At 36.2% G+C, this 23,551-nt stretch overlaps 1 protein-coding gene across 2 annotated transcripts in view; it reads right to left on the bottom strand.

Moving 5' to 3' along the window:
• LOC145260626 (uncharacterized) overlaps positions 1-23,551 on the bottom strand; it is a 163,133-nt gene that overhangs the window by 8,205 nt on the left and 131,377 nt on the right. For both annotated transcript variants that reach the window (XM_080118939.1, XM_080118940.1), the window contains 3 exons: positions 10,205-10,321; positions 2,527-2,596; positions 18-269 (listed from right to left, as the gene is read on the bottom strand). In XM_080118939.1, the coding sequence (XP_079975065.1) occupies positions 18-269; positions 2,527-2,596; positions 10,205-10,321 (439 nt within the window). The remainder of the gene's footprint in view (positions 1-17; positions 270-2,526; positions 2,597-10,204; positions 10,322-23,551) is intronic.

The raw sequence follows: 23,551 nt of genomic DNA, 5'->3' as shown, positions 1-23,551 counted from the left end.
AATAAGAAATCACTTACTCCGCCTTTTTCGTCCTAGACATTGTTTCTTGCAGTGGCGCTTCCGGGAGAAGTTGTTTCCCGGCGTCTGACATCCTCGGAAATGTTTGCATTGTCTCAGGTTAGAGTCAAAATACCAGCGCTTTGTCCGGTTGTCCGTACACTTAATTGCCTCCAACGGCAACATCTGGTAGCAGATTTTCTTGCCTTTCAACTTCTTCGCCGGATCCGGAATTGTTGTTATTGTATTTTCGATTATTCGCGAGGTTCTCTCTACAAAAAAAAAAAAAAAAACTTTTAAAAATATTAATAAAAAGAAAAATAAATAGATACATGTTCCGAAATGTTTATTATAACTAAACCAGACCCAACACATCAGGTAGGAGGAGTCACTAAAAACAATACGCTTGTTAAGCATATAAGTTATCCTAAGGATGAATCGATTATGCTGATTTTATATCATACTAGTGAGGGTACCCGGCGTTGCCCGGGTGTGGAGAGGTGGTGTAGGGGGAGGAAATTAAATGGAGAGAGGTGATAAAAATAAAAAAGTGGTAGTAAGCAGGCAGGCTCGAACCCGTAACACGAAGGGGGGAAAACGTAACATCTTTGCTGATGCGTCCATGGTGCAAGCGGAAGTCGAGAGCGTTAAAATTAAGTGTAGTCAATCCAACGGAGACGATGACTTGCGAAAATGTCGATGAAAAAAAAAAAAAGCAACAACCCCTCCTTGTACAAAACTGTCCAGTTGGGGATGAAGGAATAAATGTCTTTGGCCAATTTTCGATATTTGTCGTCCGAAGGATCTAGCTTAAAAACGATACCGATCTCGTGAGGATCCGTTGCATGTGTTGAAAGATTTTCCAAGACATACAAACACACATATTTTGCCTTTTATATATTAGACTAGCGGGGGGTACCCGGCGATGCCTGGGTGTCTTGAGGTAAATCAAAACTCCGGGGGGAGGTGTTAAATAATAATAAAAAAATGTTTTGGTAGGTAAGTATGAGAATCGAACCCGTACCCTTGAGTCGGAAATTAATGTGTGAAAAAAAAAACAACCGGGCAACGTTACCCATTTGGCCACCGCGACATACATACAACATACTCAGGTTTGAATTTATTTATTAAACTATAAAAACAAGCGTGCGCAATAAAAGTTAACTCTGCTGCTTCCATTTGACCTAATTAAGAAGGTCAAATAGAAGTCACGCAGTTGTTTACCCAAGTTTGATTGTTTTTGTTTTTTCCCCCCAACAGATGTTAGGGGGAGGGGAACCAGCTCCCAATTGTCCAGATTGAATAACAATTGTCTGATGTACAACATTGATCAAAGCTGATTGCTTTTGGACATTTCCCGGCGCAATGCCGAGAACGTTGTTCGTTGTTAACTTTGAATTAGTTTCGCTTTTTATACGAAAAAGCCTCATCAACATGCGAGAAGCCAAAATAGCAATAATTTTGTAAAAGTCGACGTAAATAAATCTAGATGCGACGCACTTTCCCAAATCGTACATATTATTTAGGACCCATATAAACAGTTGTAAGCGATCGTAACGACATCGGAACAGTGTGCGAGAAAAGCCTTTTGAAGGCATACACGAAATGGGCACACACATTTTGCCTTTATATATATATATATATATATATATATATATATATATATAGCCTGGGCTGCCGGCGTTGTCCGGGTGTGTTGAGAAAAAAAGTGGTAATAGGCAGGCAGACTCGAACCCGTACCGCGAAGGAGGAAAATTACATATACTTCACGCACTAGCTATAGTATTATATTTGATTGACAAAGTACTCTGTTCGTTAAGTAAATTTTAATATTTCTCATTAACCTTTATAAATCTGTGTGTAGTCATCATTTTTTTTTCTGTTCTGGTGTAATATCCTTTTCTTAATAATCCATTGTCTCAATACTTTTTAATAGAATTCTAGTTAATTAATATGAATGCAAAAAGTTTTCTCATGAACAAATAATTTTTCGATGAAGGAGTTTTTATTCCCTGTATTAGAAAAGGAAAAAAATAATTTATAGCTCATGTCCTGCACTATATATATATATATATATATAACCAATGAAGTTTTAACAAGGTTAATAAAAGAGTGCTCAATACCGAAGTAGGGCAAGATATACTTTCTATTTGTTTAACATGAGCATTAATATGTCGCTACACATTCATGAGCAAGTTTCGATCAGCTAGTTTCTGGAAACCTCTTCAAGCGATATGGTTATGCAAAACTTATATGTATATATAATACTAAAATACACTTAGATATAATATTTTACAGCAGTTCCCCGGTTTTATATGATCGTCAGAAGTATAGGATAAATATTGTAAAGTGAAACAAACAATCGACGAGTTATCTCCATGTTTTTTGTCATTATATATATATATATATATATATATATATATATATATATTGTTTGCATTGAAAAAAAGCTTGCAGTGAAAATTTGGTCATAACCATTTAACTACAAAAGGCAATAAAAAAAAAGTAAAAAAAAAAATGTCGACTTACCACAAATTCCTTCCGGCCGACCATTCGTTGTTCGGACGACACATGCCGTGTTATTGTTGCAATAGATATACTGAAAAATAAATAAATATAAAATAAATCATGTATTGGTCCATCAATCAATAGATGTTGAAACGTTCTGTTTTCTTAAGGTTGATTATATTTACAACATACACAACCTGCCTACAGGGCATGGTACTTATACTGAAGCAATCGCGAGCTTCCATTGAAAATCATCTGCGGTGTGATGGAAGAAAACGTAAAAATTGATTAGTTATTCGAAACCTTCAATTACTTACAATTTGAAACACGAAAAAAATTAATAAATAATGGAAATTACCACATGATTAAATTAACAAAAAATATTGCATTACATGTGTGAATGTAAAAACATCATTTCTCGTTAGATCCTCGAAGTTAAGCAACGTTGAGCCTAGTCACTATTAGATGGGTGACCATTTAATAACACCATGCGCTGTGTGTAGAAGAACGTTGGCAACTCCCTGCAAAAACTGCAGAAACCTAACGCCGTCATTTACCCTGACCGGGATATACATGCACCTGGCAACCGCTTGTAAATTTTATACTCCTATGAAAATTCCTCCTGTGGAGGGAACCGATGAAACCGCCACTGCTGAGTATTACTTCCGTACGGTTCGGTCAGTTTAGTTCACGTGCGATTTCATTGCCAACGATATCGCGTCGCACGCGCGCGAAATCATTGCCAACGATATTGCGTCATACGTGTTAAATTATTGCAAACGATATTGTATCACACGCGTTAAATTATTGAAACTTATGAAATAGTACGTCACGCATAGATATTTTATTAAAAATATCACCCTACAAGAGAGAAGTTGTATACAAACATTAAAATATTACACCTGAGTAGTTATAAAACATTAAAACACAATTTAAATTTTTCTTATTTAAAAAAATTAACACCATAGTGACATAATATCTCAAAAGTATCATAAAATTAAGATTTGGCAATTTTGGCAAATAAGTGTTAACGTTAAATGCTACTAAGACTAAGCTTTTTACTTTAACAGTTACAAAAAAAAAAAAAAAAAAACCTTCTCAACCACCGATTACCATAACTAATAAGACTAGCGGAGAGCTTCTCGTTCAAACACCTTGGCTTAACATTCAGACAACGTGAATTAGAACAGATACACTCTAGACATTGCCAAGACTGCTAAAAAAAAAAAAGAAAAAAGTGGACTCCCTCTATCGTGCTAGAAAACTACTCGCACCGACGGTATCTTGTATCTCTGCAAGACTAGCATTCGCCATGCGCCCACATCTGGGCTGGTGCATCTATCACTGGCCTCTCCCTCTTGGACAGGGTTCAGAAAAGAGTCTCCAATTTACCAGATACCGCACTGTGCCTAGCTTCGACCTCTGTCACATCGTCGCAATGACAAATCCATGTGCCCGTTTTAAAAGCGCTTTCATAGAAAGTGCTCCAACAAATTCATAGCAGGTTTTCTCTCGAAATAAATATCCCCGATTAATCCACAAGTAACAAAATCCCACCCCCTTTTCTGTAAAGCTCCCTAGATGCCGGAAAGCTGTCTATTCTAATAGCATCTTCCCTCAAACTGCTAGACTTTGGGATTTCTCACCTATTTCCTGCATCCTTGACTGTAATAACATACAGAAATTTAATGTGAACAGTCATCTCGCTGCTCAACTCCCTACATAGCGACTCAATAGACAGTTACGCCAAGTGGCCATATGCTCTTTTTGGGTAGTTAATAAAGAGTAATATATATGTTCAAAGCATCCAAAACTAAAACCCATTGAATTTCAACGAAGCTGTTGATAATGGTCAATCAATTAAGACGAGTGGCCTGACGATATCTTTTAAGACTGAAACAGTAAATTTATTATAACGACTTACGATAATTTTGTTTACCAAAATTGTGTGTGTATAAATATATACATATATATGCGATCTTGTCAGTGTGCTCAGAACGATAGCTACAAAACTACTGTCAATATTCTGCCGAATCTGACACCATAACTAAATCTATATATCTATAAATCTGCGAAAGTGTCAGTGTACATTTCCCTAAACAATAACTGTAAATTTTCAGTCTACAGACTCGAAATTTGATATACAGGATATTGAGACTCGGGGAAAATATTTGTAATCCGTCTTCGGCCAGAAATTTTGCTGTTAAGGGGTCAAAGTTAAACGATTTGACCTTTGAGAACTCTACCAAACTCTTCCGTCAATTTTGGGTCTAAACACTTAAAATTTTAGATATAGGTTCCTTGGACATGGATCTTACTTAACTTGATTTGATCTCAAAACAAATGTTAAGGAGTATTAATAGGGATCAAAAGTAAAAAAAAAATTGACCTCTGCGGTCTACCGAATTACTCAGACAATTTCTGGTCTAAACAATTGAAATTTGATATAAAGGGTATTCAGAGATAGGGCAACTTTTTTAATCGGTTTGGGTCGAAAATTTGAGCTACCAATATATAAATGTGTGTATGTGTGTATGTCTACCTAAAACGTTCGACAGAGGCGACGGATTTTCACAAGATCGGTAGCGTTTTGAAGCTCGGCCCTTCAGACAACAAATACCGAAAAATTGGCTAAAAACATTAATTTCTTATCCCTCAACTGGGCATTTTTCTACAGGGGAGGGGGTCGCTTTTTTCGCTGATATTATCGAAAGTTATCCCCTATTTTCGGTTGTCTAACCTTAATTAAAACCTACGCCACTCCCGGTTTGACGATGGTCGTAACAGCAAAGACGTCACGTTTTTTACCCGTTCTTTTCCTCCTTTGCCGTACGGGTTCGAGCCTGCCTACCTACTACCACTTTTTTGGGGGGGGGGCTGCACACACCTGCAAACACCCGGGCAACACCGGGCATCCATGCTAGTTGTTTATAAAACTATTCACAGTTGCTACCGGGCCTTTAAAACATGCATTTTAATTTTCTAAATACTTTTTTTGTCATACAATAAAATGTCTGTTACTTGAAATAGAAATTTTCGTAATACAACAGGTTCAATGACATTGGAAAACAATTGGGCGGTTTTCAATGACATGCAGTGAAAAGCGCAGCGGGGTTCCAGACATCCAATTATGTTTAAACTATCTTCCTTTCTTATATTCATTAGTACTAGGACTAATACTCGAATCCTCGGGGCATACAACATAGGAGTTGACATCACTAGACCTCTGCGTCTAACAGATTACTTGTACTGATTATTCTTAAACTTTTTTTTTTTAATCTGCAGTGCGCTATTTTTAGTTATATCGATCTGGTAATCCTGTAGCCGTGGGTCAAGCATTAATACAGGTTGTTTTGGCAGCTTTTAGGATCAATAAGACGCCGGCATATGTAGGACAGGTTGAATGAGTTGATTTACTGAAACATTCGCGGAATGTTCTGTATGTGCGTGCGTAACTTTTGAGGGTCCTTTTCATTTTTCAATGACGAGGAAGCCGAATTGAGTGACAGTGCATACCGGATTCATTCAAGCGAAAATATTAATAGTAGTAGTAGTAGTAGAGGCGTCCTCACAACTGACAAGACTTATACATCGTTTTCTCTGCGGGCTTCCATTTGATAAAACATTTTTTCATTGGTCCGTCACGCTCCGGTTTGAAATACTGAGAAGTTTTAGAAGTGTTCATGCAACTTTATAAGCAGCTTTGTTAATCCGTTGGTCTGTCACGTTTTTTTGAATAGAATTTTCATTGTTACGCGCGTAGATTGGGCGGACGCATCTTAAGACACTTGCTGGAGACTAGAGGAACTCTTACCCTGAAACCCTGCAAAATTCTGAAAAGACTAGAAGATAAACTAATTGATTAAGGGGTCAATTTTTTTTAAATTCCATTTTCACCCCGATACAAGGCACAGTGCCACTTTGATGTAAGGGGGCTACTATCGGGGGCAGAAGTTGCGGGGATACTATGTAGGGAGTTGAGCAGCAAGATACCCGTTCACATTACACTTGAACTTCTGCATGGGAAAACAGGAACCCGGAAGGGAATTCCAAAATCTAGCAATTCTAGGGAAGAAACTATTAGAGTAAAAGGCTTTCTTACATATATGGATCTCAACTGTGTAGGGGTGGGACTTTGCTGCTTATCGGGGTTACTTACCTCGAAGTGGTACTTGTAGTTCGTCGGAGCATTACTCATTAAAATACTTGTAAAACAGGCAGAAGGAGGCAACATTTCCTCGGTGGGACAGAGGTTGAAGCTTTGATGCCAGTTTAGGACCTATCAGGTTGTCGACTCTCCTTTGAACCCTGTCCAGGAATGAGAGACAAGTAGCAGATGCACCAGCCCAAATGTAACAACATTACCCAATTTATGGGCGAATGGTAGCCTTGTAGAGATACAGGATACTTTCAGCACGATAGAAAGAGCCCACCTTTACAGCGACCTTGGCAATGCTCTCAAGGTATCTGTTCCAACTCGTGTTCCCTATGAACGTTAAACAGAGGAGTTTGATAGTTTGGGATAGGAAAATTTGAGTTTCAGAGTTTTTGTACATAAGGATTCAGAATTCGTATTATTTGAATTCTTTGGGCTACTGTTCTCATCTTGAGCGTTATTTTCATAAGATTTCGATCGCTGTTACCTCCACCCTTCAGGTGTATCTTGTTGTCAAACTCTGGAATCTTGCTATTGAAGCAAGAAACTTTTTTTTTTATTGGACCAGGAAAGTTTCCTGTCGAACCCCAGAATCTGCACAAAAGTTTAGTTTATTTAATCCACGGAGGTAGCATGCTCTCGTTCCATCAGCCATGACCGGACAGAAGTCTTAAATATTTCGCCATTGAATATTTTACCAACATTGTAGATTGAACCTTTAACTTCAAGAAGAATGTGCCTTTCAACTGTATTTTACCAAATGCTTTATGCACTACGTTTCAAAATCTGTGCATATTTCTCGAATTCCACAGAAAGGCGATAGAGTTTGACAAGATACACCTGAAGATCGAAGGTTACATCGACCGAAACATTCTGAAAATAACAGTCAAGATGAAAACAGTAGTCCGAAAAATCAAACTAATAGGAAAATATTCTTTGCTTTCCTAACTCTTTTCTGGGTGGGAAAACATTTAGCACTTATCGTTTGCTAGTTTTTACCTTGAAGTAGCATATACTTAGCTTTGTATATCTATTAGCTTCATGCCTTGTCTGGGGAGATTTCTATCAAGTAAAAAACAAAACAAAAAAATACACAAAAAATATTTGTGAGAGAGAATTTCGATTGAACACTCAGATCTATGTATCTTATATAGAAACAAAGCGTTTGCCCCAGAACGGATCGCCTTGATTTGAGAACGTTATCAAATAAACTGGACAAAAGGGGGGGGGGATTGTCCTTTTTCGTTTTGAACGAATGGTATCTGAATACTTATTCCTCTTATGGTATTCATTTTCATTCAACAGTAAATCTATTCATCTCATTAACTCTTATCCTTGAACGTTTTGTAGTCTCGATACATGGTTACTTATTAATAAAAATTAAATTCCTTGTAAAATCAGTTGTGGGAAGCTGATGAGCATATTTATTTGAATCTATTAGGTTTCAAGGACCCCAGAAAAAAAAGACAAAAAAACAAAAACATTTTTCTCTATATTCAAAATCGACATTGTGTCGAAAATCCAAACAACTTGAGTTTGTTATCCATTTGTTACAAGATGCCATCTGCGTTGAAAGTCAACCGGTGCAGTGAAAGCCAATTGATCCATTTAATTCTAAATAAACTTCCACCGGGTTACACCAGTTAACGGGTCCTGCTAGTTCTAAATAAACTTCATCGTTAGAACCAAAAGTTATCGGAATCATAATTTGAGGTGATGAATACGAATACATCCGGGTTTTCTCGTCACACGAATATGATTGGCTGGTTAAACCGTAGATACTGACTAGTAGATTAGCTTGGGGTGTGCAAAGGTGAGCATTTAATTAAATACTAGCTCCGATCACGAACACCAGTCCAGTAAAGCGACTTAGATGATTGCTCGAAAACTGTGGCCAAGAACACTCAGCTACTTATATTATATATAAATGTAGATCGTCCGACATCCCTTGTTTGCATCTTGTATATTAAAAAGATTGTTGTCATAGAAACCAGCTTGTATTTAATAAAATTCTTCCCCCTTTTCACTGTTCAACCATATTGAGTATAAATAAACTCCAGTCTTTGCTTAGACCGAGTTTAAATCATTGAAACCGTTTTATCTTTTTGTTTCGGTTCTAGCTGATGGCACTCAAATCTTTTTACTTTTGAAATAGAGAGACACACACACACACACACACACACACACACACACACACACACACATATATGTATGTATAATACGAAATAATTGACTGTAATAATAAATAGGAATTTGCGCAAATTAAAATATCATAGCTTTTACCGCCAGAATGTTTCAGGCAATAAATATTTGAATTATGAGACCTAGACGTGACGGAAGTTAGCGTGAAACCGACGCGCGAGCACAAACCCCTCATTTATTTGTAGAACCATGCATAGATCTGTACTTGGATGACTAGTTGGACTGACAAGCCATAGGAATAAGAAATAGTTTTGGTTGAAAGACGACTTGAAAGTACGATTTGGCGGTAAAGAATTAAACGTATTGTACGACTGGACAACGCCGAGTGCCTCTACTAGTATATAAAAGTATATGAAGTAGAAAAAGTCAATATTAATTATTATAGAATATACAATATTTTATTCAAAACAATGAATGCGAAATAAAGGTTAAAAGGTTCCTTATTCCATGGAGTTTCAAAGAAAGGTTTTTCTCTCCAGAGGAATAAATTTAGCAAAAGCTAAGCATAGATAAGTATCTATTTCTGCTGATTAGCTCAATTTTTGAAAACATTTAAGAAAATTGAAAAAAATTATAAGTTCTTAGATAAAATGAATGGGAATACTCAACAAAGTCCAATATGTACGGTTGTAAATATCCAGTGATATCCAAAAGTTCACAATAGGTGGGACGATTAGGGAGTCCAAATAAATATATATCTCCTTTCACGGGAAACATTATCAGAAAGATTTTAATTAACTGCTTACTTTAAAAAAATTTTTTTTTGTTCACTCCGAAACAACGTATATAGTCAAAGGGCACTTTGATAGCGACCAGATTCATAGATCAATCAAAGTAGGAAGTGCTTCAGCAAAGCGTTAGGTCACATATTTAAATGTCTGTTGCGCTCAGGAAAACAGTGAGTAAGAGGGAATTCCACAAGCATATGGTCTGAAGAAAGAATAGAAGGGTTTCCGACATCTAGAGACCTATATGGTGAAGGATTGGAATTTAGCTGCTGGTCGGATGGGTTGAAGGTATTTTCAGTGAGAATACTTGTAATACACACAGGGATGCAACACTACGGTGATTTGACAGGGCATAGAGCTTGGCAGACAGTGCGAGACCTGTTAGGTTAGAAACTCTGTACATTGTTCGAGAGAGAGAGAGAGAGAGAGAGAGAGAGAGATAGTGGTTAATGCACAAGCCCAGATGCGGCAAGAATAATCCTTGCACGAGTGAATGGCAGTTTTAGAGATATAGAATACTGGCAGTTTTCTAGCCAGATAAACGGAGCCCACCCTCTTTCCTCAATAGTCTTTTTTTTTCTTTTTTTTTTTGTAATAATTATAAATTTCTTACCTGGCAGGGATCTAGACACTTGCAGAACTCATTCCCCTCGACGTCCCTTTCGTAGCCGTAAAGACATTCCTCTTTGCAGGTGGCCAGTAAATTGCCAAGCACACACGGAAAAGTACTCTGCAAGGAAAAAAGGACAGAGAAAAAAAATATCTCGTTAGAATGTTTTGAAAATGACTCGTCTCAGATAGCATGTATATAACAAACGGGGGTATTTATGCCATTCTCAGGCCTAGAAGAGGTGCCAAAAGGAGGATTACTCTGGCTTACAAAATCACGACATCGGTATTCCCCGGTAGAGGTGCCCCAGGCGATTAGCAACAAAATTACCATTTAGGAGAATTAAAAAAAAAAATATTTTGTCTGCTATTTCGGCCATCAAAGCCAGTAGAATCGCCACTGGGGTGGGGGTGCCTTATATGCATTTTTTTAAAAACTTTGCAGAAGGTCAGAAAAATAACATCGATACCTTCGGTTTCAAATCCGACAGAACATGATCAGTTTATGGTCGAAAAACATTGGATTCTCTTCAGCCTCTGTTTATATATGTTCTCTAGTTGTGTAGAACAGATATAGACAAGAGGCCGAAAAGAATATTTTTCGATCATAAACTGGTGCCCTTATATCGGATTTGAAACCGACGGTACAGATATTTTCTGACCTTTTGTAAAATTTTAAAATATTATTCTCTTATATTATTTTTTCTTGATAATTAAGCACTTTGCTAGTTCTTTCCCACAAACACCAGTTTATGTTTGATATATATATATATATATATATATATATATATATATATATATATATATATATATACATACTAGCATTGGTGCCTGGCGTTGCCCTGGTGTTTGCAGGTGTATGCTGAGCAAAAGAAAAAGTCAATTTTTTTAAACTTTGACCCCTATTATGACCCCTTAAAATTTATTGTTTTGGTCTCGAATTACATTAAGTTAGATCCATGTCCAAGGAACCTATATCTATAATTTCAAGTGTTTAGACCCAAATTGTCAAGAGTTTGGTAGAGTTCTCAAGGACAAATCGTTGAACTTTGATCCCTTAACAGCCAAATTTCTGGCCGAAAACCGATCACATAGATTTTCCCAAATCTCAGTACCCTGTATATCAAATTTCGAGTCTGTAGACTGAAAATTAACAGAGTTATTGCGAATGAAAATGTACACAGACCCACAGGTTCACACACATATATATATATATATATATATATATATATATATATATAATCTCGCTAGATTCAGCCACTGATGAGTCGTAGACGACGAAACACGTGTCAGTGGATGATTATATTTTATAATCAATATGTATGCCGCTCCCCATGTGGGGGTACCAAGTTGGTTAAAGGGAAAATTATTCCCAACTCGCATTTAGGTAAACATAATTGGATTCATTCAAAACGTATCGCAACTCATTTTGAGTTGAGCATATTGAGAAGTGATACATGAATTACCATTAGCGTATAAGCGATGCTCTTTGTGTAAACAAATCGAGCTTAGGTATTTCGGACGATGTCAAAACATCGATAAACTCATGACACACATCAAGCGTAGTGGTTAGGAGCCTTGACTGTTGTACAGACGGTTGGGTTTCAATCCTGGTTTGAGGTAGTTGCCTGTCTAGTCGCACTGATGAGCTGTGAAACAGCGAAACAGTACTGGATGTGCATGACATATATATATATATATATATATATATATATATATATATATATATATATGCTCCCTATCTTAGGTTGAGCATTTGGGAAGTGATATACAAATTACGATTAGCGTATGAAGCTATGCTCTTTGTGTAAACAAATTGAGCTTAGGTATATGGACAACGTCAAAATATTGTTAATTCACTGCCCGCATAATAGCAGCTGTATAGCGCAACGGTTAGAAGCTCCGACGGTCGTTTGGGCGATCGGGTTTAGATCCTGGCTTGAGGTAGTTGCTGGTCTAGCCGCACTGATGAGCTGTGATACAGCGAAACAGTACTGTGGATGACTATATATACTAGCGGGGAGGCAAGACGTTGCTATGGATTGCATGAGAATGAACAAATGTTCTGCTTTCCATACTTTTATTGTCACGAAAATCGGTGAAATCGCTCATTTTTCAATCAAATCGATTGATTACCTGATCTAGTTGGGGACCCACCGTAGTGCACCCAAGGACAACTTCACATGTCTCCCAGCAGTGACTTAGACCACAAGACATTGCCGTCTATATTGCACTGTAGAGAACTACTGTTGATTTTACAAAATTATTTTTAGATCCAATTGTTTGAATTGAAGTGTAAAATACAAAAGTCAAGTATAATGGTTCAATTATGCTCTAAACCGAAACATTTCGAACGCGCCCCTGTTATATCAAATAACCTACTGTTTATTTTATACTTTATGCAAGCTGACTTGACATTTATAGGCGCTTAATTTCCCTTCAATTCCGGAATTAATTGCCGGCAGCCTAAAGGTAGAATGATAGACTACCGAGTCAAGATGGACTTTTTGATTAGGTTTGAATTTCCTGACTCGCAGTAATTATTTTCTACACCGATGATTGCGTAAGCATGGAACATTATGTCTGGATATAAAAAAAATTGTTAATATTTATTTATAAAAATATTATACATGTGCGTGAAAGACTACTTAAAAACGTATGTTTTTAATAGAATCTAACCCTAGCTTCATGCATTAATTTGAGGTTGAACTCGAAACTGTTTCAAGATCGAAAGAATCAAACAAACTGACGCCACAAAAGTATCCGAAATCACGATTATGACTTTAAATATACGTAAATATTCTGAAGTACTACAAAGCTCTTCCAGAGAAGCCATCAAACATTGTATACAAGTAGGGAAAAAAGAAAAGAAAAAAAAGCTGAATGGGCCAAACGGCCGATCCTCTCAGCCATTCGTATTTATGTAATATATACATATTTGTTTGCGTCACGAGTCACGACAAGTCGCATATTTGCAAACCTGCAGCTTAACTGAGACTGTCAGTACGCTGCCCTGGGGGCAAACAGAAGAACTAGTTCAAGGCCGCTCTTCTCGCCATTAAAAGAAAATAAACTCGTGTTAAACTATTACGATTTATCGTATGTTGTGTTTATCTTTCTTTTGATTTGTTTCTCTGAAAGGCGCTATCGGTAACAGTCGCAGGTGAGGTTTGCTGTTGGGTCGTGATTTGTGATTCACGTCAGCTTTTTTCCCGCAGAGCTCACTATTCAAAAAAAAAAAAAAAAAAAAAAAAAAAAAATGATTCGACATTAGCTAGATCCCTGGACAGGTTGATTATAATAACATGACCGACATCAGGCTATTGTTAGGACCATAGGAAAAAAAAATTGGGCACTTTTTTTTTATGACAATTACATAATAGCATCAGAGACGAGTTATCGGCCCCTGTTCTTAGAAAGAGAACTGCCATTCTAGCGGACATTATATGAACCTCAAATATATAGAAATTTTTACGATAATGCAAAAATATATAATAACGAAATAAATTACACAAAATATGGAAATCGAAATATGTATAGATTGTTTTTAGAATTAATTTTTTGTTACTGTAAAGTTGTATAAAAATGTAGCAAAATATAATTAAAAAGCATGAAACATTTATAGAGGTTTAAGAATATCTTTTGTTTTTGTCCAGAAAGATTGTATAAAAATACATAATATAAATTTTGGTTTGCACTAACTTTTAGAAAAGAAAGTTATCGACCCCCGACAATCGACATCGGTTGGGGGTTCTGGAAACTAAAATACAAACATTCGCCTCATGTAACTATTTACTATGCCTCCCCACGGGACAGAGTTAGACACCAAGGTCGTTTTTTAACGTGGAGAAAAGGTACAAAAATAAAAATTGTCTCAGTCGTGAAGGATTTCTCCTCCACCGAAAGAGAACAAGAAATAGAAGTGCAGCATCTGAAGAACAGATACTACACTTTGATCTTGTCCCGAAATTCGCTTCATGTAACTGTCATACGGAAGTTACAAAAATTGGTTCGTTGTACCCCTCCAGTAGATTAAGTGTCTCCAAAAAGGACGGCTTACGAAGCCAGACGGTGATAGCCGAAAATTGTCGCCTGTGTATTTTTTTTTTTTAGGCAAAGAAACGCTAATAACTCAGGAAAGGTTTTGTATTAATTTTTATCCGAGATTACAAGATGAGTTTTGTCTTAAAGTATTCTAATATATATAAAAAAAACTATGTCTGTGCCTGTCTCCGTATTTTCAAACTATCTCCTCTGAAGTCGCAGAGTGGCGTGAAGTCCTCAAAATGATTGATTTTTTTTTTTTTTTTTTACGGACCGTTCTTTTATAGAACTTCAGCTGGTTAAAATTGTTTTTAAGGTGGTCAAAAATAGGTCAAAATTGAAAAGAATCGTTATACATTTTGTACATTCATCCTAGTTTATTTTTAATCAGTTCAGCGTGTCACGTTGGTACAGTGGTAACATCACCAGCTTTGAATGCTACAGTTTTGCTTTCAGTTTCGATTCTAGCTGATGGCACCCAAATATATTTTTTTCTTACTTTTTAAATCACGCCTAATATATACAAAATCAAATGAAAATATATTTAAGCATATTTTACGACCGGGCAAAGATCCCCCCCCCCGCTAGTATTATATACCTTATATATTATACATTCTTCGTATCGTAAAAAAAATGGCAGATAAAATTTATGCTTCACCAGTGTTCACTCGCTATTTATCTAAAATCTATCTATACATCTATAAAAGTGGGAATGTGTGCGAAGACACTTCAACCTATATACCCAACGGATATTTTATCTACAGATGTGAAATTTGGTCTATAGAATATTCAGACATGTGGAAAACTTTAATTCGTTTTCATCTGGAAAAAAAAAAGCTGCTAAAGGGCCAAATTTGAAAAATTGGTATTTGGGAGTCATCGGATTTTATCTCTTTGGTAACTGTTCCCGAATGCGCTTGAATACACTTTAAGATAGCGTCAAGCTGGTCGATTGGTTATCGTACTTGACTGTCTAGGTTTTGGTTTCGATCTCAGCTAGAGATTTTGTTTTAATTACAAGAAGTTTCGTCCAGATTCCAAAACTCGACGGAAAGATTCAAGTTCGGCAAGATTAACCTGATGAAGGTCGGAGGTTATATCACCCGAAACATTGCAAAAAGAACACTCAAGATGAGAACAGAAGTCCGAATCTAAATAATACGAATAAATTTCATCATTACAGAACTGCTTGGTGCTTTAAGGCCAGACATGATTGTCTATTCTTCGACAGTTTAAATGCGTCCAAATTACAAAGAGTCGTGAAGTAATTGGTTCTTTTTGTTTCTTTAACTCTGCGTTAGTCACCTGGGAGTTTCAAACATGGCTAGGTCCTGGATCTGACCTTAAACTATATCCAGTGGTGAGTCCCCAGCTTGCGTATTTGGGGAATGTGGAGCGACCCCTTAATTACCATTGCTCCCAGGTCCACTGACCCGGAGTGGTAGTACCTGTTAGGGTCCCAACTATGGGTTCAATAAAAACTGACTTGCAAAAAAAATTTATATATATATATATATATATATATATATATATATATATATATATATATTCTATTAAAAACCTTTTCTCCCAAATCACTGGATTCGGCATTAAATGACCTGAAAAGGGTTGATATGCCGTAAAACAAAAATAACCAATCAACAAACATGGTTAGTCCCATGGGGTGTTTATAATACAAAAATGTTCATAGTGTTATTATTTTATAAAAAATTGAATCACTTGTACTATCTTGTTAATATTAACAAAAACAAAATGGCGCCTGGAATTCCCAAATTGGTCACCCATTTTAGTAATGACCAAGCTCAACATTGCTTAACTTCGGCGATCTGACGTTCATGATTAGTTTGTTTTGTAGAGAAAATTGTTCATGGTTTTGAATTTGCAGAACATGATTGAGTTTTGAAAAGGAAAAGTAAAAACATCAAAGTTTTGTGCATTTAAGTTAGGATTTTTTTTTTTTTTACGGCATATCAATCTTTTTCAGGTTATTTAATGCCGAATCTAGTTTTTTTTAATTGAGTATATTTTTTTTAAGTCAGATTCTATTTAACACATAGTTGGGACCCTAACAGGTACTACCACTCCGGGTCAGAGTGGACCTGGGAGTAATGGAAATTAAAGGGTGGCTCCACACTCCCCAAAGCCCGCAAAGTGGGGCCTCACCATCGGATATAGTTTTAGGTCATATCCAGGACCGGATTTAAGTCAGGAAGCTGATATCTTCAGACAGCCTGATCTGCTAGCATGAGAGAGAGAGAGAGAGAGAGAGAGAGAGAGAGAGAGAGAGAGAGAGAGAGAGAGAGAGAGAGGGGGGTTACTGGAAGGGGAAGTAAAGGACAGTAATCGAAAGAGGGAAGTGATGAAGAGAGGGATGAAGAGAGATTATATCTTGTTTTCGGGATGACGACATTGGTCAAACAATTGCAACAGCAAACTCTTTCGATTTGAAGGAGTGTTTTTTTGGGGGGGGGGTTTTTTGGTTTTTCAGAGCGTTTTTATTTTTAGACGAGCGAAGTTTTTATGAACTCCATTCCAAGATAAAGAATAGCTATTTTTATCCACGAATTGGTTTTCAAGGCCAAAACATTTTTTTCCGTTTCATTCGAAAGGGTGCGTGGATGTTATTTGTTGAATTGAAAGATGACAGTGGTCTTGTAACAACACGGACTGACGACTTGGGTGTCCAATGTTCGAATCCAATTCGTTCCATAAAAATTACTTTCATTGGGATGTTGGCAACCTACACGTGGTCCTGCCGTAATACCCTACGTCTTTCTAGAAAGAATTCTGACTAGAAAAATGTCGGGGAAACCAATGGCAAAAACAGAATCTTGGGGGTTTACACGATATGATGAATGAATTGGAGTGGATAGGTATTTATTTCGCTGCCACAAAAAAAAAAAGAAAAAAAGTGACACAAGGATCGGAAAGTGAAATTCAAGAGTCAGTGACCCAAAAGAGGAGTTCTAACCTTCAAATTACAAAGAAAAAAAATCCGGGTAGCCTCGTCAGCATTCTCCGGTAGGGGCGCTTCAAATGATTAGCAATAAATTAATTTCTCCATAAAGAGAGACCCGAAGCCTGGAAGGGTGGACCTCCTAAAACAAATCTGTTATAGATTTGATACTAGTAGGCTACCCGGCGTTGTCCGGTCGTAAAAAAGACGCATATTTTAATTACTGCTGAATTCTTATTTATTATAAGCAGAAATACTGTAATGTTAAACGTTAAAAAAAAAAAAAAAAAAAAAAAAAAGACATGTCCATGCAAGTATTATGTCTTTCTAAACAGTTCATTTGTTGTAGGAAAAAAATACTCAGAGATCGAAACCAAAACAGCGAGTCAAGTTCGATAACCATTACAACAGCTTGACATGACTAAAGTGTTTTCAAACCAATTCTTAACATAAAGCTGCCAATAGTTCACGATCGTGCACGCGCAGTCGTGAAACAATTGAAAACTGATAAAAATCCGATGGTCTCCTACGTACCAATTTAGACCCCTTAGCAGCCTCTTTTCCGGATGAAAACATTAAAACATTTTCCTCGTGTCTGAATACCCTATATACCAAATTTCAAGTCTGTATATCAAAAATTCGTTGAGTATATAGGTTGAGAAGTGTCATCACACACGCATTGTCACGTTTATAGATCATTTCATCTGAGAATAATATCTGTTTCTTGGATTTAAACTTCATGAAATTTTTTTTTTTAATTTCCTGGCCTTCGGGCCAAGATCACAGTGTAGTATCTGTTCTGATGCTACATTTCCCCTTTTCTGACCTCGGTCAGCGAAAAAGAAATCATTCTAGATTGAGGCAATTTTTAATATTGCTCCTATCCAGAGTGCTCCTTTTTGGGGAGTTGGATTTTGCCCTCGTGGGGAGACAAGGAAATAGGAATATCACTGGATATCGTGAATATCACGAATAAAACCATCCTCCGTGCATTACTTTTGTATTTTCTTTTGACCTTTTAAATTGCGCGTTGGTGTGAGAGATCGCGCATTCCCGTAAGAGAGTCACCGAATCAAGATTCGCCGGTCGACCATTCATAAAAAAAAAACATGAATTAACATGGATAACCGTTTCAATCAATCAAATGTAGTTGCATAAATTACTCGGGTTTTTAGGTGAGAAAAACGCTTGTTTATAGTTTTATTTCATGATTGATTGATTCACGCACGTGCGCATGCGCATGCCCGTAATGTGTTGTAAATCAACTGTCTATTGATATCACCATCTCCCCAACACCACTCACAATATTCTGTACTTATTGGTGAAGTTTTCAGTGAGGGAAATTTTATGTTTGTAACGCTAACATTCAATATAATATACGAGCTGTAGTTAGAGATGTGTGTAATATATATATACACACACATACATACAATAGACTCCTGTCGATTTCGACACATAAGGTTCCGCCACAGCAACCAAGTTTCTCGAAAATCAACACAGATGATTTGTTTATAGTGATGAAGACTTTGTATAGAACAAAGCACGCGTTTTAGTATTACTGCTAACCTTTGTCGGTGCAGATGACTGCCACAGGACAGAGCATATAGTAGACCGCATTATATATATATATATATATATATATATATATATATATATATGAACATTTAAAAATTAAAATGTTTAAATTCAACGTTATTTCACGCGGTTAATGGTAGCCGAATGGATTAGGTCTTCACTAATCGAGCCAGAGATGTCTCGTGTTGCTGGGTTCGAATCGTTCGACTGGTGTTAATCGTGACACCTTGCACTGAAGATTCCCGAAAGGATGAAACACTAGTGTCTGTAGGTATTTAATTATTATAGTAAAAATAATTAAATATATATATATATATGATACATCGGCGAGTTAAAAAAAAAAGGAATACGATCAATTCTTTAAGAAGATTTATCAGTATAATGCAAAGCTCAACAAATTGTTTTCGTGCTTATATAGAAATCAATAAAGAAAATGATATATATTAGTTTGCTTCAATTATTAACTAAGAGTGACACATAAATTAGGGGTGTAGGGTAATTGATATTTAATATATATTAGTAGGGTGACTCGACGTTGCCCGGTATTGAATGATGATCAACGAATATTTAACACTACCATATCTATATTACCTTCGAAATCAATGAAATAGCCCATTTTCAATCAAATCGATTGATTGCCTGCTCGTATTGGGGACCCGTCGTGATACACCCGGAAGCTTCACATGCAGTGACTAGATTCACTATATATTATAGTCTACATTGCATTGTAGAGAACTTGATTTTATAAAATTATTTTCATATAAAATGATTTGCATTATAATTTCAAATGCAAAAGTCAAGTATCATGCTTCAATTGTTCTCTAATCACAAACTTTCATTTCGAAAGCGCCCCTGTCATATCAAAGAATATACTGTTGATTTTATTTTCGGCTTGTGTGGTAACAAAACTTCTCAAATGCACTTGTGATGTTAGGCTGTATAAGGTGTTAACTTTAGTCAAAAATCGCCTGCTCCTTCTTTCATTGGATTATTTCAATTATCGAAGACATTCTGGCACAAAACCTATCTAAGAACAATTATGTACCTTCATGTGAAATTTCATAAATATCTACCCAGCCGTTTTCGATTCCATAGGAAACAAACTCACAAAGTTCTTTTTATGTAATAGCGGAGATAGATATACTACACCAAGGTAAAAAATTGCAAAGATAATTAGATTTAATAGATTCTGTCTCCGAAAACATCGATTCTTTCATTTTTGTCAAAAATATCGCTAAAAGGAATACGAGGAGTAAAGGAACTAAACAAGGGAAGTGAGAGTTACGCAGCCGCGGAAAGTAAACCCAACATATCTACAGGGTGGAACGATAAAATGGTCATAGAAAAGACGACATGATTCCATATCCGTTTGATGAAAACCGTTTTTTTTTGTTGCAAACCATCTACTAGTTGGCCAGTTGTGTACAAATCCCCAAAATAGGAGCCTTCTATCATGTGTGGAAGTGACACAATGTTCAACGAGTGAGATCGGAGATGCGCCGCTGTACAACTCATGTTCTCTACCGATCCAAGTTATAGCAACAAAACCATTGAAAGCGACCCCAGAATGCAAATCCGGACGGTTCAACGCTTGAGGGCACAGCTCAGCGAAGTTTCCGGACACGGTTATGATCTTTGGTGTGGTTTCAAGTGAGAACCACATTATTCCACCTAACATCTTTGAAGTCGGCTTGAAAGTCAACACCAAAGTCTACCTGGATGTGCTGAAGAGTGTGCTGATCCTCTGATGCAATCAGGTGGTCGCTGACAGACCCTGGATGTGGCAGTAGAACTCTGTGCCGGCCCACAAGTTCGAAAGGATCCAAGCTTTGCTGCAGAAGAAGTGCTACGATTTTTAGTCTTCTTACACTGCTCCCCCGCCCCCATCTCTCTCTGACTTGAACCCGCTCTTAGATCCGGGCAAGTATCGAGGCGGTGGTTGAGGCTAAAGGCGGCTACATTGAATATATATACATCAGCTATACTCCATCAAGTTACCCGAATTGATTTTTCAATAAAGTTTAAAAAATAAAGCTGTTGTATTGTTTTCATTAGGACGACAAATTTGTCGTTTTACCCTGTAGACATAAATTAGAGCGTGGTGTCAGGTTAGTAAGAAGCCGTTCAGACTCCACAACCAGAAATAAATTTTTGATCTTACATATTTATAATTTTTCATTTTTTTTTTCAACTGAAAATTACATTAAGTACGTATATCAATTACTAATGAAAAAAAAAATTGAAAATTTGGTTCGTTGTTTTTGTTTTACGGCATATAAACCCTTTTCATGTTATTTAATGCCGAATCCAGTGATTTTGAAGAACAATTTTTTAATAAAGTATATTTGTTTTTAAGTTGGTTTCTATTTAACCCATAGTTGGGACCCTAACAGGTACTACCAGTCTGGGTCAGAGTGGACCTGGGAGCAATGGCAATTAAAGAGTAGCTCCATACTCCCCAAAGCCCGCAAGCTGGGGCCTCACCATCGGATATAGTTTTAGGTCATATTCAGGACCTTGAAAATTTGGGACTTGATAATAATGGGAAGTGTTTTAAAACATTAGCTCTGCTGTTTAATGATCTTTTCTAAGACAAATTTATGAACCGTGAGTTGCCTTGGAGTTGATGCATAATTACATATAGTAGCAGGGAGACCCGACGCTGCCTGGGATTTAATAATTATCAACGAATGTTTCACTCATATTTTATTGCCATCAAAATCGGTGAAATCATACATTTTCAATCAAATCGACTGAATACCTGCCGTAGTTTGGGACCTACCGCATTACACCGAGAGAAAGATTCACATGACTCTCTGTAGTAACTTTGTCCACAGCACATTGTAGTCTACATTGCACTGTAGAGAACCTTCTGTTGATTTTTATAAATGTAGTGGCTTGAATTAAAGTTTAAAATGCAAAACTCAAGTATCATGGTTAAAATGTGATTTAAAGAAACATTCATTTTGAACGCGCCCCTGTAATATCAAAGAAGTACTATTGATTTTATATACCGGGCCTTCTGCTTGTGCGGTAATAAAACTCCTCAAATGCACTCGCGGTGTTAGGCTGTACAAAGCATTATCTTTAGGCAAAACCGCCCGTTCTTTTTTCATTGAATTTTCTTTTTTTTTTTTTTTGTTATCGATACTTATCAAAGACATTCCGGTACAAACCCATTTAAGAACACTGCCAAGCATATAAAGTACATTTGTGTGAAATATAAAAATCGGCCCAGCTGTTTAGGAGTCGATAAGGAACAAACGAGCACACACAAAATTCCTTTTATACAATAGTGATTATTCATTTTCAATTGCATCTTCATACCAAGAGAGTTTGTAGTTAGATATGAAACCTGTATGCCAATGTCTAGCTAAATAGTGTTTTAATTAATAAAAACGTTTATAACTATTAAAGAGTTCTTTTAAACGTTCTTAGAACAAACGAAATAAATTCTTACTGTGGAAACACTAAGAATTATTTCTATTTTTTTATCCAGTTGGCACAAATTTTACTTTGCATATAATGCATAAAATTAATAAGGCGCGCGCGCGCGCACACACACAAGTTATAACTTTATTATATCATCAGAACAACGAAGAAAAGTAAAAGGGGAAAAGTAAAAAAAAAAATAAATAAAAAAGATTTAAGGCCGTGGCATTGCAAAGCTAAATGCTTCTCATTGAAAGAACAACGACCATGTTTCTTAATACTGCTGAGCTTTTATCTTGATAGGTTTTGCTTTGTTAAAGATATGTTCTTGTTAGTTGTTATATATATGAGTGATAAAATAATGAATAGAAACAGAAAGAGACACGATCGCGCACACACAGAAAAACACGCAGTTACAGAAACGCAGATAGAAACAGAGAGAGAGAGAGAGAGAGAGAGAGAGAGAGAGAGAGAGAGAGAGAGAGAGAGAGAGGGGGAATATATATATATATATATATATATAAATAAGAGAGAGAGAGAGGAATATATATATATATATAATGAGAGAGAGAGAGAAATATATATATATATATATATATATATATATATATATATATATGAGAGAGAGAGAGAGGGATATATATATATATATGAGAGAGAGAGAGGGATATATATATATATATATATATATATATATTTATATGAGAGAGAGAGAGGGATATATATATATATGAGAGAGAGAGAGAGGGATATATATATATATATATATATATGAGAGAGAGAGGGATATATATATATATATATATATATATGAGAGAGAGAGGGATATATATATATATATATATATGAGAGAGAGAGGGATATATATATATATATATATATATATATGAGAGAGAGAGGGATATATATATATATATATATATATATATATGAGAGAGAGAGGGATATATATACATATATATGAGAGAGAGAGAGGGGAATATATATATATATATATATATATATGAGAGAGAGAGGGAGGGGAATATATATATATATATATATATATATATATATATATATAGAGAGAGAGAGAGAGAGAGAGAGAGAGAGAGAGGAATAGAGATAGCCTTTTGGCCTTGGTAAGTGACGAAGAAAAAAAAGCGCGTTGGTCAAAAAAATAAAAATAAATAAATAAAATAAAATAGAAACGGAGATTCCATCGAAAGAATGCAAGGTTTCTTTTGCTCTTTGTACAAGACAGAAATGTTCGTCGTAACATCTTCCTACCCTAACATACCTGCCCCCCCCATCCCTCTCAAAAAAGAAATCTGTTTCCGTTTAACGCACAATCCGCCGTTTTGT

This window comes from Euprymna scolopes, chromosome 36, assembly GCF_053919585.1.
Source record: "Euprymna scolopes isolate OS-2025 chromosome 36, ASM5391958v1, whole genome shotgun sequence".
NCBI lineage: Eukaryota > Metazoa > Mollusca > Cephalopoda > Sepiida > Sepiolidae > Euprymna > Euprymna scolopes.
The sequence above is the reverse complement of the archived record's forward strand: the minus strand, read 5'-3'. Positions and strand labels throughout refer to the sequence as shown.